This window comes from Empidonax traillii, unplaced genomic scaffold (assembly GCF_003031625.1).
Source record: "Empidonax traillii isolate 1590-97213 ecotype Southwest subspecies unplaced genomic scaffold, ASM303162v1 scaffold45:size3623477, whole genome shotgun sequence".
Lineage (NCBI taxonomy): Eukaryota > Metazoa > Chordata > Aves > Passeriformes > Tyrannidae > Empidonax > Empidonax traillii.
This window is the reverse complement of record NW_020955238.1, coordinates 2,812,689-2,825,749: the sequence shown is the minus strand read 5'-3', so window position 1 is coordinate 2,825,749 and position 13,061 is coordinate 2,812,689. Positions and strand designations below refer to the sequence as shown.

The 13,061-nt window shown below is 35.7% G+C and overlaps 1 protein-coding gene across 11 annotated transcripts in view; it reads right to left on the bottom strand.

The window, feature by feature from the left end:
- Nucleotides 1-13,061, bottom strand: part of AKAP6 (A-kinase anchoring protein 6) — a 269,123-nt gene that overhangs the window by 221,293 nt on the left and 34,769 nt on the right. For 10 of the 11 annotated variants that reach the window (XM_027878788.1, XM_027878783.1, XM_027878784.1 and 7 more), the window contains one exon: nucleotides 1,282-1,639. In XM_027878788.1, the coding sequence (XP_027734589.1) occupies nucleotides 1,282-1,605 (324 nt within the window). In that variant the 5' untranslated portion in view covers nucleotides 1,606-1,639. Of the gene's footprint in view, nucleotides 1-1,281; nucleotides 1,640-3,510; nucleotides 3,841-13,061 lie in introns of those variants that run through there. The other variant, XM_027878786.1, reaches the window with a different exon arrangement.

The following is a 13,061-nucleotide window of genomic DNA, read 5'->3' as shown; positions in this document are numbered from 1 at the left end:
GCACCAAGTGCAGCAAGATTTCTCAAGTCTGCCTGCAGAAACACCTTTTCAGAATATCTGATAAAAACCTACTGCACACTGTGGATATAGTGCTATTTCTCATCAAAAGCTGGCAATATCTACCCTAATTATGGGATCATAAAAAATCCACATCAGCTCTCTGGTTAGGTCAGACTATGGTGCAATTGCTCTGGTTATTGCTAGTATACAGTTGTATTTTAAGACAGCTTAGAGCTCCAGTCCTAAAATAAACACAAACAAAATACCATTGTACTGAGTAGGAAGGAAGACTATGTTCAAATGAAGAGACCTCAGAATGCAACTCTGAAGAGAGCTCAGCCTGAAGAGATAACGTGCTATTTTTGGAGCTTGCTTGCTGCCTTCAAAAGCATGCTTCATCTGCTGCAGCAAACCAAGCCATGCAAATGAACATAGGCTTACAGTCCCAGCAAGTATTTACTTGAATTTTGCCTTGAATTTCCTTAATAACTTTTATGACTTAGCAACAAAAATTAGATCTGGAACCAAGACAGAGATAATTGGTTAAAGATACTTGTGTTCAGTTGTCAGGTTGGAAGGGGATTGTTGCTCTTATAGCTTACACAAAACACCTATTTTTGGGGGACAAATTCCAGTCTTGGTAATGCATTATCTTGCTAGAAAAAGAATGAAAAAAAAATTGATTTACTGGTTGTAACTGTTCAAATCTTACCACTTCATAATTCTTACCAATTCTCAGATCTGAAAAAAAAAAAAATTCTAAGTATTTGCAATTTTGCACGTAGTTCCACCTGAGTTCAGTCTTCAATGTAATCTTTACATGACTGAAACGCCAGACATTGGACCACCTGTACCCCACTACCTCTGAATCTTGTGTAGTTTTCAAATGAGCAGCCCCGCTTATTGGAATTTTAAGAATTTTACTGGAATTTTATTTAGGAGTTTTATGTACATAACATATTAAAATCAATGAGAATATTTCTGGGCACTTGTAAGATGTCCAATCAGGTGACTGCTAATGTTGTATCAACTTCTTTTGGAGTGTTAACCTCTTCAGGAGTATGGTTATGACTGTTGAAATAAGTGATGAACAAATAATACTGAAAAATATCTGATAATTAAATGGTTTCTATTATTTCCCTGAAAAGGATTTATTCACTTTTTAACATGGGCTGTTAGACGTGCTTCAGCAGTTATGAAAACCCTTTTGTTTACTTTATTAATAGCAAAATTGAACGAACCACCTTCACTGAGAAGTCTACAATATAAAATTCATCCTACCTTCAGCTGTACTAGATGCACATCCACATGCTTGCTATCTGAGTCCTGCTGGACAGAGTAGGTCAGATCCCTGACTCTTTCAGATGTCATCCGAAGCCAGGTCTCAATTTCTGGCAAGTGGAGAACAATCTTCCAATCAGCCCCAGTGTGTAGAGGAGGAGGCTTTTCATACTGCTGGCCAGAATCAAGATCCTTCATGGCATCCTCTTCCCCACCTTGTTCCACTGTAGGAGTCATGTTTATAAGCATGGGAGATGCATCAGATGGCATCGGATCCAGTTCTTGTGTTCTCATGGGAGAAAGTGCTACATCCATGGCTAACATGGGAAAGTCTAAACCATACTTATTTCAAAAATAGCTGTAAAGATAAAAAGAAAAGAGACTGCTGTTACAAGACCAAATTTAGCAACAAAAATATTCACAAGACAAGGAGTGAACGATAATGTCTGAGAGGTATTGTACTTTTAAATACATTCTTCACCCTGCAAATCTATACTAGAAGTTTAAGACTAAGTAGATTTTTCAAATTAACTTTGTCGATTTGAACAAACAAGATCTTTCTATTAGAAAAATAACAAATACTATATTTCTCTCATTGTACTTAATCACCTTGCAAATTACAGTTGACATTGATGAAAACTATGTTCTCCACAGGTTAATACAGGACTGGTATTTGTAAACTAGTACACAATAGAACATATTCCTTCACCTGAAATTTATGACTACACACAGAATATCTCAAGTTTTATTCAAATTTCCCAAGTGTCCCCTCACATACAACTAAAATTTTGAAGACAAACTTGAAGCAACTGTTGGGACACTTTAATTTATTGATTTTCATTTTGAAGTTTAAATTCTTGTATTTTTATTAGATTAAGAACTGTTGCAAAAAGCAACAACTCTCACAAAATGTAGAGGTAAGAATTCCAAATGTCAAAACGTGTACCAAAAATTAAAACATCATTTTACAAAGCGGCTTTTTAAAAGCCCAAAAGCTGTGTCATCAATATATGTTTACGAGGTCCACTGGAAAAAGTAAATAAGTAAAACATTTGACTTTGTACCTCCTTCTTTATACATTCTAGCTATATGTAGTACAGAAGACTGCCATAAACCCTGTGCATGAGAAGAAACAAACAAAAAACAAACAAACAAAAAAACCCAAAACAAACAAAAAAGACAAACAAAAAAACCCCCCAAAACTTTACATACTTAACATAAAAGCTATAAGATTGCAGAGAAACCATTGCTTTTCACTATTATATCAAGTATACTGTGACTACTGAGTTACTTTCCTAAATATTTCAAATGGAGCTGCAGCATCCAGAGACTACTGCTGCAGGCAGTGACAGTACCAAAGTATCCCAACACAATTCCACTTATCATAACCAGGAAGGACAACAAAATTTACATTTATTTTGATTTTTTTCACATCTGGCACCCTCACAAAACAGTATTTAAAACTGATATTAAAATTATGTTAAAGATTGATTTGGCACTTCAGAACAAAATTTTCTGTCATGCAAACAAGAAAAAGGAATGGAAGAAGATTTCAAACATTCTCAGTGCCTGCTGTACATTTTCTATATCTTTAAGCTCAAATTTTGAAAAATTCAGAATTAAATGGTGTGAAATAAAAAACTCTGCAGGAAGACAATGAAATTAACATTTCAGGATGCAGACTACTTTTCAAGTTCGTCTCTTTTCACTGCCTGTTTTTCAACTTAAACTCTGTTGCTGTAAATACTCAAAATATATTGTTAGACAAATCACTGAGTTTAAAAACTTTTCTTGGACATTGCTGATCATAGTCCCAGTTTTGAAGCACAGGAATCAACTGTTCTAAAAGCCCAAACTCTCTAAGTATTTTAAGTATATTGTTTACATTATTTCCTCCTGAAAATGAAATTTTGGTGAAGCACATGCGGTCCTTATTTTTGCATATTTATTGTTAAACATGCCTATCAGCAAAACAATCATTCACTAAATGATACAGAAACACAGGAATGGCAGCAATTGCTTCATAGTTTTTTTCACAGAAAAACCCTGGCATTCTTACAGGCTTTTTCATGTGACTCAGCTCTATTAAGGGCGTTAAAGCAATTAGCAAACAGAAATTAAAATATGCTTCTGCAGAAGCAAACAAAAGCTGTCCATGCTGCATGCAGAGCATGGTTCTAGCTTTGATACACTGAGTTTGCAATTAGCAGCCATTAGGAACCTGCTGACCTGTTTTTTGTTACGATGTGCTTGACTCTCTAATAGTGGCTCTCCAGCACTACAGCTAATGCCTCCTTAATCCTAGTTGCTCTTTAAGTCAGGTCCTTTAAATCCTTTCCTTTCTGCCAGATCATAAGAAGTTGCAACGCTTCAATTAAGAATATGTGGAGAAATTTTAAAATAGATAATTCTTTTCACATGCTTCAAAAAATAAAGATAAAAAAATCCTAAAACACACTGTGGATACTAATTAGCAAGGTCTGGGAAAGCTTTACAAAGCACACAAATGCTTGAAAGGAGAAACTTGCAGCAAGAAATTACTGAATCCAAACACAAGGACACAGGTTCTTTAAATTGCTTCTTGGCAGAATAAAAAAGGCATCATCATCCGACTATGCTGCGAGAAAGCACAACCCAAAGGTTCTCCTGCGCGCTCCAATAAAACTGGCCCTGAAGCACTGCGGTCCCCGAAGAGCTCCTAAAATCATCGGAGAAAGCGAAAGCTCCACCTCACTGTCCCTGCCCCTCCTCCTGCGCAACTGGAGCGAAGCGACACCATTCCCCTCCCACGCCTGCGCCGGGAAGGCGCTGGGAGTGCAGCCTTCAGTCACCCTCATGTGTTGGATATAGAAGGAATATAGGAAAATCCGCGATGCAGAGGTGTTTTTACGAAATTCTGATGTTTGAAGTACTAAATAGCAAACATCAAGGCCTAGCAGCAACAGCAAACCTCATAGACGTGTCTATTCTATGCAATTTAGGGGTTATAAAACTTGCGAAAATACAAAGCAGGAGGTTCTGCTTTTCAGGTTACTGACCACGTGCAAGCCTTGCAGAGGTTTCTATTCATAAAATTTTGTTCAGCCACCAGCTGCTGAAGATGACCCAATTTTCTATTCTCCACCTTTTTAGGCACTTGCAGCTGTTGTTCTCTAACTACATACAATATTTAGGGTAGTAGTTGCATACTGAAACATGGAAGATGGAAACAGCAAGATCAAGCACAGAAATTTTCATCAGTTTCAGTGTTTGCATAATGTACCAAAAGTGACATATGATACATTTTAGCAAACCTAATTTTAATTTCAAATTTGAAAAGTGTCATCTAGTGGATTAAAACATTTGCTAAAAAAAAATGTAGGAATGGATGGTCAAGTTAAATGATACTTTGGGGTCATATGTTGATACTTAAAGTGATTGATTTAAATGCTAGCCTTAGATTTTGCTGAGTTTCTGGAATATTTTGTTTTTCCAGGTTTTGTGAGATGTACAGATAGAGACTTGTAAACCACTAAGTATTAGAATACATATTAAAACTGAATAAATTTAGAAGTGCTTTTTATACTTTGCAAAAATAATTTATGAAAAGAGATAAAGTGATTCTTTCCAAGTGGGGCCTCCTTCACTGCTAAAGTTCTTAATAAAACTTAAAAGCTATGCTCTACATCACAAAATCCTGGTAAAATCAATGACAGTTTTAGGTGAGCAAGCCATATTACATCAGACTCCAGCTTTCTTCTAAACCAAATCTTTTCTGTACCCAGAATAGCTGGCAGACTAGATGATTTTAAGCTTGCAGGTGGACAGATGAAAATATAAGGTCAAATGACCTTATCAATAAAAAGTTCATCTCTCAATATTTTCAGGGCATAATCTTATTTTTATAATCACAATCAGAGTGAGACTTAGGATACCATTATTTAAAAAAAAAATTCATCTCAAATAATTTGTTTCCATCACTTCAAAAGCCACTCTTTCAGTCTGCTGAAAAGACATGTTTGTGAACTATACCTTATATCTACCAACTTGTACTACTTCTGGTGTGAGAAAAAAATAGATGAGTTGAGTATATTTTTTTACCTTTTTTGCCTTTTAATTCTTTATATACAGTCCTATATTGTAGTGGATACTTGTATGAAAGTTGAGAGACCCTGTGTAAGCACATGCACACATATGCTTTCTATCTTCATCTTTAGTAAGTGCATTATGCCTAACAGATGGCTGATTACCTTCCACTAATGACACAGACAATCTCACTTTCCCCTGTTTTTCCACTCAATCAGATGCTAACACTTTTATGCAAAACACAGAATGTGTGTGTCAACGATAATATAGTTTATCAATCACCACAAGTCTTGAAAGACTTCTCTCATTCATTCTGCTCCCCAGTTGTTGACATTTTTCTTTGATTATAAAGTGCAGGCCACATTCACTTTGCCAGCTATCAGATCATCCACATTTTCCTCCAATAGAAGTTAATTCCTGCCAAACAAAGAAACATTAAGCATTTTAAGCCATAGAGTAGTCCAATGATTGATCAGTGGTGCAAACACTGGGTTGAATGTTAATGAGCTCTAATTTCCCTTACTGTCACATACTGTTAAAATCAGCCATTAGCACTATAAAGCCACCTGTCTGTCAAGTAAACAATTCGTTTCATTCTCAAAAATGCCACACAAAAAAAAAGACAAACTGCATCACTAAATAATTATGTCTGCTTGCTGACTTTGAAATCTAATGATGTAAATTTTAACATCAGATTTAATGAGCTCATTGATGTTGAATCTTCTTTAACAGATACAGTGAAAATGAATGGCCCACACAGCCAAGTAATATTATAATGTCTTTTCCATTTCAGTAGTCTCAGGAATTCTCTGCCAAGTTGTTAAGCTCGTTACATGTTTCCTTGAAAATGTTATCTACTATATCAACTGCAAAGATAAACTGTGTTAGTATAATAAAAAATGGAAATATATTTTGTCAGTAACTACATATAGAGCAACTTGTATTTAACATCACACTATCCATAATACACTGATCCTGTTGCTAATTTCCTACATGATTTAAAAAAAAACAAACCAAACCAAAACAACAGTTTCAAAAAGCTTTCAAAGAACTGAATTCTAATAGAGCTAATTTAGGTTTTCTTTTTCAAAGGTAAACACATTTCAAAAATACCTCTTTCACAATTATCCTATTATTACATCTAAAATTCTGAACAAATCAGACAAATTTTCATTTAGTACTGCTGGGCCTCTTACTTCACATGTGAGACTCTCAGAAAGTATATCTGATAGGGAGTATGATGATGCCTCAATTCCTGCAGGATATGGACCAAAGAGCCTTGCCTAGTAACACCAGTATTAAGCCTGAACACTAATGTGAATCATGATTAAAATTTTTAATGTGACTGCTTAAAAGTCCATTAAAAAGTCTACCCCCAAGGTTTTAATGGCAGCAAAGCCAGACTAGCAGTGATTAACTGTGGAAATCCCACCATGGATGTTTGAGTTCCTTGTTACATCTGTAAATCAGACTTTAGGACACTGCAATACCTCAACATGCTCTTTGCTGTTTCTCTTTCTAATACAAGGTGAAGGAAAACATGAAACTTAAACGGCAAGTGTTTAGCTAGAAACTGGAAATTATTATGGCAAATTAGGGCAAGTGGAAATTCTACTGGAAGATTTAGCAAAGGATCTGTGTGAAATCAGTGGTCTAGTAGAAGCGATTATGAAACAAGCCAATAGACCACAAGGTCGAGGCATTATATACCCAGGCAATCTGTGAGAAACTAAGGGTGAAATAGGCAAATTGCTGATTGTGGTATGCCTGATGTTTCATTTGAAACTTCTTCGGTTCTTAGGATACCACTTTGTAAAGAAAGGCTTTGGGGATCCTTTCCACCTGATATTTATGTCAGGAAAACTAGTAGAAACTGTAGCAGAATGAGGCAAAAACATTTTTTAGGGGAGCCTCCACTGCTTCTGAAGAACCACATTACTGGCATTTTCCAAACAGATCACAAAATGCTTTTGACAAGACCCAATGCCAAAAGCTAAAGGAATCTAAATAGCTAGAATTCAAGAAGGAAGGTCCTTGAATGGACAAATAATCAAGTAAAATACTGGAAAGAATAAACAGTGGAATGGAGAACAAATGGAGATCACAAGCAGTTTCACAGAAACCTCTGCTAAGCACTTTGCTTCTCAGTAAATTAATTAGTGACCTGAAAAATGGATGAAAAATCAGGTGACAAACATCTGCAGAATGAGACAAATTTAAACCCTGAGTTTAAACATGACCTTACAAAACAAAATAAAATTGAGCAATAAAAATATCAGATTACACTTAATATAGACAAATATTAAGTTATGTGTATGAGAAAAAACAAACAAACAAACAACAAAACACAAACCAAAAAAACAACCCTAATTGCTTGTATAGAATAGGCTCCAAAATGAATGTTACTCCTCAAGAGCAACGTCTCGGAAGGAAAACTACAAAGATCCATAAAAACCATAAAATTATAAATTAAAATTTATAAATATTTAGCACAGGAATAGGAAATAATGCAGAAAAAAATCATGACATCATTATATAAATCCATGGCACAGGTTCAGCATGTTATGTGCAACTGTGGCCTTCTCATCACAAAGGGAATACAGTAGAGCTGGATAAGGATTCAAAAAGGCAATTTGAAGGACAAACAGGAGTATCTAAGCACTTCTGTTCAAATGAAAACTGAGCAGGCCGAGACTCAGCCTTGAGAGAAAAAAAAAAAAAAAGAAAAAAAAAGAAAAAAGACGAGTTTAAGACCACGCTATCCAGAAATTTTAAATATTGCTGTTTTTCACAATCTTGACCTCTTCATTTTTCAAAAGAACCCCAACCTCTTCCTGGTGAAAGTAGCCTTTATATTTCCTATGTCGTCTTTACAGTAGTAGACCATAATTCCTTGCAGGATCTCAGTTATTTGCCCAGCCATCTTATATACTGAAGAGGGTGCTTCAGCCATCCTACTTGCCATGGTTTTTGCATGCAACTGTCCGAAAGAGGTCCTGGAAGATCCAAGCAGTACCCCTTTCAGGAACAACTCAGCAAAAAACTTTACACTGTGAACAGCTTCCTTTCAAAGGAAGCATAAATGGACATTGTAAACAGTGCTGAACTCATTTCTCTCAAGTCCGCAGTTTATTTATGGTCTTCAACTGCTTCATAAACTCCAAATCCCTGATCTAAGGGATCTATAAATCCATAAGTATGATAACCTATATGAATAAAAGCTTTGGGCATAAATCCAGTATACTGGAGTTGTGTTTCAGAGAGAGTTCACAGCTCAAGAGGTACCAACCATGCATCTTTACACAAGCACCAAATTTATCTAAAAATATACCTAATAGTTCTAGTCCAGCATTAACTGAAATTATCCTCAAAAAAAGAACATCTTGGAAAAAAAAACCCACAACAACAACAACAAAATGAAGTCTTGCCTGAAACAGTGCGTAAAATTTATACACTCCCAGCTCATACAATTTTATGTTCTCACTTATAAAAGGCAGGGAGACTAGCTGGAAATGATCCCATTAGACAACTGCTACCTCAGAAAAAAATTCTACTCTACAGCATGTACAGACCTTGAAAACAATTGTGTTGTGCCAGACTCATACAGACAGAGGAATTTATTCAGAGTCAAACACATTGTGATGAGTATTTGTGTTTCCTGGTCTCTTCTGACTCAGTGCAGGTTTGCCCTGCAGTGAGAAACAGTGTCTGGGAGATGATGTGATACGAAAAGATTAGCATTAAAATGGACGAAGACAAATTAGCTCCTTCATATTAATTCATCATTATTTCAGCATCCTAACTGCCCTACACCACCTTAGGCTTTTGTTGTCCTAATTTTCGCTCCAAAATGCGAGCAGTAAATAGAAGACACACACAGTGGCAACTTTCACATGCTGATTCTTCAGCACACGAGTGATTGTTTGTTGGAGGTTTTGATTTGTATTTTGGGGTGGGTTGTTTTAACCTCCCTGGATAAAGCCATTTTTGACATTCTACTGGCCAAGAGTCAGCAAAATGTTTGCAATCACACAAAATTTTTTCCCTTCACCAGCTACAAAAGTCAGATGGTGAAGGAAGCAAAATAATTATTCTAGCAAGAAGGTGGTGCCTTATTCCAAAATTTTTCTCCTAAAGATAATGTGAAACATCTTTTATATTGGAAGATAGCAAGATTAGGCTTCCCTAAACACTAATCTGGATTTTAAATGGTCTTTCATTATAGACAGAGACAGTGAGATGTAAGAGAGAACATTCTGAGCTGTTTCAAAGAGGATCTGATTATTCACTGGTGTGTATACACTAGAGGTCCTTGACTGCCTGCCAGATCTGACCAGGCAGGAGAGCAGATCCACAATTGTTTGCTTGCATTTGTATGGTCAAAATCTTAAACACTTTAGTCACTAAAAAGTTCTTTTGGAAAGTCATCCACCACCAAAATACACAACAGATTATTTCCACTCCCTAAAACAAAACAATAGGCAAACATGACATGTCATTTCGTATCTCTGTGTGAGATATGTCTTCTTTCTTGAAATGCTCATCCACTAATGGGCACCAGGGCTCCACCAACCGAGTGGTGGAGGGCATTAGTAACAACCTTTTCCTACTCCAAGCGAGATTTCTCTTAATTCTCTCTAAACACAGCTAGCTTGGTAGCCCTCTAGGAGCTGCTGCTGCTGCAAAACATGAAAATCCACACCTGTTTTGCAACACTAAATTTTATTCCAATACTGCATTAAAAGGAACACCCTCATTTCAACTTCATGATAAAACAACATCTATTAATAAAAAAAAAACCCACAGTTTAATTTCAGCTACCTAAAAATATCATATCAAATCCATCACAGACCCCTTGTTCAAGTTTGCTTCTTTAATTGTGTATTTACCCAGTGGTGGGAACAGGATGTTTTTAACTGAAGGTTTATTGATTGTGCAAGACTGATCTGCAGTTGTAAATTTGAGATAGAAAAATTCTCATATCAAAAATTTCCTATAAATAACCTGTTCAAATTCTTAGATCAATTAAATGGCTTTTGCAATTTTTCATAGGAAAAAAAGAAGGTGAGATTTTCCTTGGTTGTCAGTTGTAATTTTAGTTTGCTTTTTTCTGACCATTTTTTTAAAATTGTTTTACACAGAGTTTTTTTCGCTTCACCATCATCCATCTTTTAAATACAACCCAAAAAAATTACTTTTTCATTTTACTGTACCTCACAAATTTTGGAAGAAAACTGTATGATAAACAGTATCAAAGACATCTCTAAACAGGATTGAAGCCTGTTTCTAACTTCATTTTGCATCTGAACTCTAGACAAGGTAAAAAATATTGGCAGTGCAAAACTTTATTATTAAATTCAAAATCGGTTTCAAGAACACTGATAGTGAACAAGAACATTTTCAGTACCAAATGCTCTCAAATTTTCTTCTCCTACACTTTTATGAGTACACAAGTACACAATATTTACTAGCCTGCAGCACTGTTACAGACTGCATCTCCTGAAATAAGTAACTGATTCTGATCTCTCTTTGATTATTGTTTCCTTAAGATCAATTTCATAGAAGTAAATAAAATCAAACACATAAGAAAGCTCAAGGGCTCTTCAGCTAAACATGTAAAATTAAGGCACAAATGTTTTTACTCTTTTAAGTCATTCTCAGTTACATAACACTGGGGGTTTTTTTTGCCATAAACTTGATCAGATACACTGATTTAGTAAAGCTAGAAGAGGAATCCAAATTTTGATGCTTCTGAAACTTCAGGGTACAAAATTATTTCTTCAAAACTTTAACTTGTTGTAAGATGTTAACACAGTATTTGTAATATTAGTAGTTCAGAATTAACACTAATGCTTTGAGTACAAAGGTTAGATATTATACATGCTCCAGGAGAGAAACTATAGTTCTGACACGCATTGTTCAAAGCACAATCCCTGAAGAAAAAAAAAAAAAAAGGAAGCACCAGTGTTCACCTTGGACAATATTTTACAGTGGAGGGATACAACTAATTTAACAAAAGCAACAACAGAAATATAACAAAAGAGAAAAGGAAGGAAGGGAAGGAAAGGAAAGGAGGTAGGGAGGAGGAGGAGGAGGGAGGGAGGGAAGGAGGAAGGGAGGGAGGGAAGGAAGGGAGGGAGAAGGGAGGAAAGGAGGAAGGAAGGAATGAAAGAAGGACTATTCAGCATCATCTATAAAATTTACAAGATATGTTTTCATTGTTTATATATGTCATCTTATCACAGGAGGCAGCTGCCTCTATTCTAAGGCTACATAAGATGGACTAGATGATGTTATGACTGAAGTTAAGAAGTGGCACAAGAATTCTGGGAAATATGGCTTGAAGCATCCATTCTGTCTGTATGAAGTTGTGCTCTGGTTCAGCAAGGAAAGAAAGATTTAAAACTTGGAGTTTCACAATAGGGAGCAAGGACTCTAAAGAGAAGTTTTGCTCTGGATAACCTTTGTTCTTTCTTCCTGCCTTCCCCGATGATTTTGACTCTTATTCTATAATAATGGGCCAAAGAGTCACCCAAACAGAAATTTGGCAGTGAGACGGAACAGATAAGATGGGGCAGAGATCACCTTACAATACTCCAAAAAGACCATCTCAAATCTGACCTTGCGCAACGGGTCCTGACCAACCTGCTCTGTAAGAACAGATAACACAAAACTTGACTGGCTGCACAGTAGACTGCAACTTGATTTTTATAGTTATCTGTGGGCTAGAAAAGAAGAGAAAGATGTTGGTCTCCAGCTACAGAAGATACTTGTATGTGAGAAAAAACAGATTTGGATATTTCTGATTCAGATCCTTGATCACTCAGTGCATTGTATTTGTTTTCTGCCCCAGTGTGACTGGGCTACTCTCCTTGTGTACAATGAGAGTGTTCAGTTATGGTTGTTCATTTTGGTTTATTATTTTTTCTCCAGATAGAAAAAAAGCATCACATTTTGAGACTTTTCTGAATGCTTTCAAGCAGAGGATTCTCCTAGAAATGTGACTAGCAGTTTATATTTTAATTTTCCAGGGCCAGAAATAATTATATTAGTCCAAACAGAATCTTAAGATGTAACTTTCTTTGTAAGAGTAGCTTGAGAATGACAGATCTTACCCTGCCTGCTGCCCCCAGCAGGCAATAAGACATTTGCACCAGCACATTGTATGAATCAACAAGCTGCAAAATCCTTGTTCTTCACACGTACATGGTTAACACTTTTTGTAAATCTGTCCTACTCACATAATTTTCTTATTATTTTCAGAATTGTACAGAAAAAATTAATAATATGAATCAATAAACAGAAATACCATAAACCTGTCCGCAGAAGGCCCATTAATTTGCTATGCAAATTACATATTAGATCAAGCACATACAAAAACAGTAGAATCTAAATACTTTCTGAAAACTGAAATAATTATATGAACTAGCATTTTTCTTTGGTTAAATTTCAAGTCAGTATATATAATTACAGGTCTTTCCAGTTCAGAGGCTTTTTCATCCTACTACCAACTATGTGCATAGTGCATAAAAGAGTATAAATGGGCAGAATGGAGAAATAGTCACTTATCCAGAAGTAAGACCAATGCTTTCCAGTGTTATTCTTCAGTTTTCTGCTATATTATTCTATTTGATCTTCAAATTTGGTATTAAAAAATATTGTTCATTATGATGAAATAGCACCTGCTCCAAAAATACACTTTTATCACACTTTTT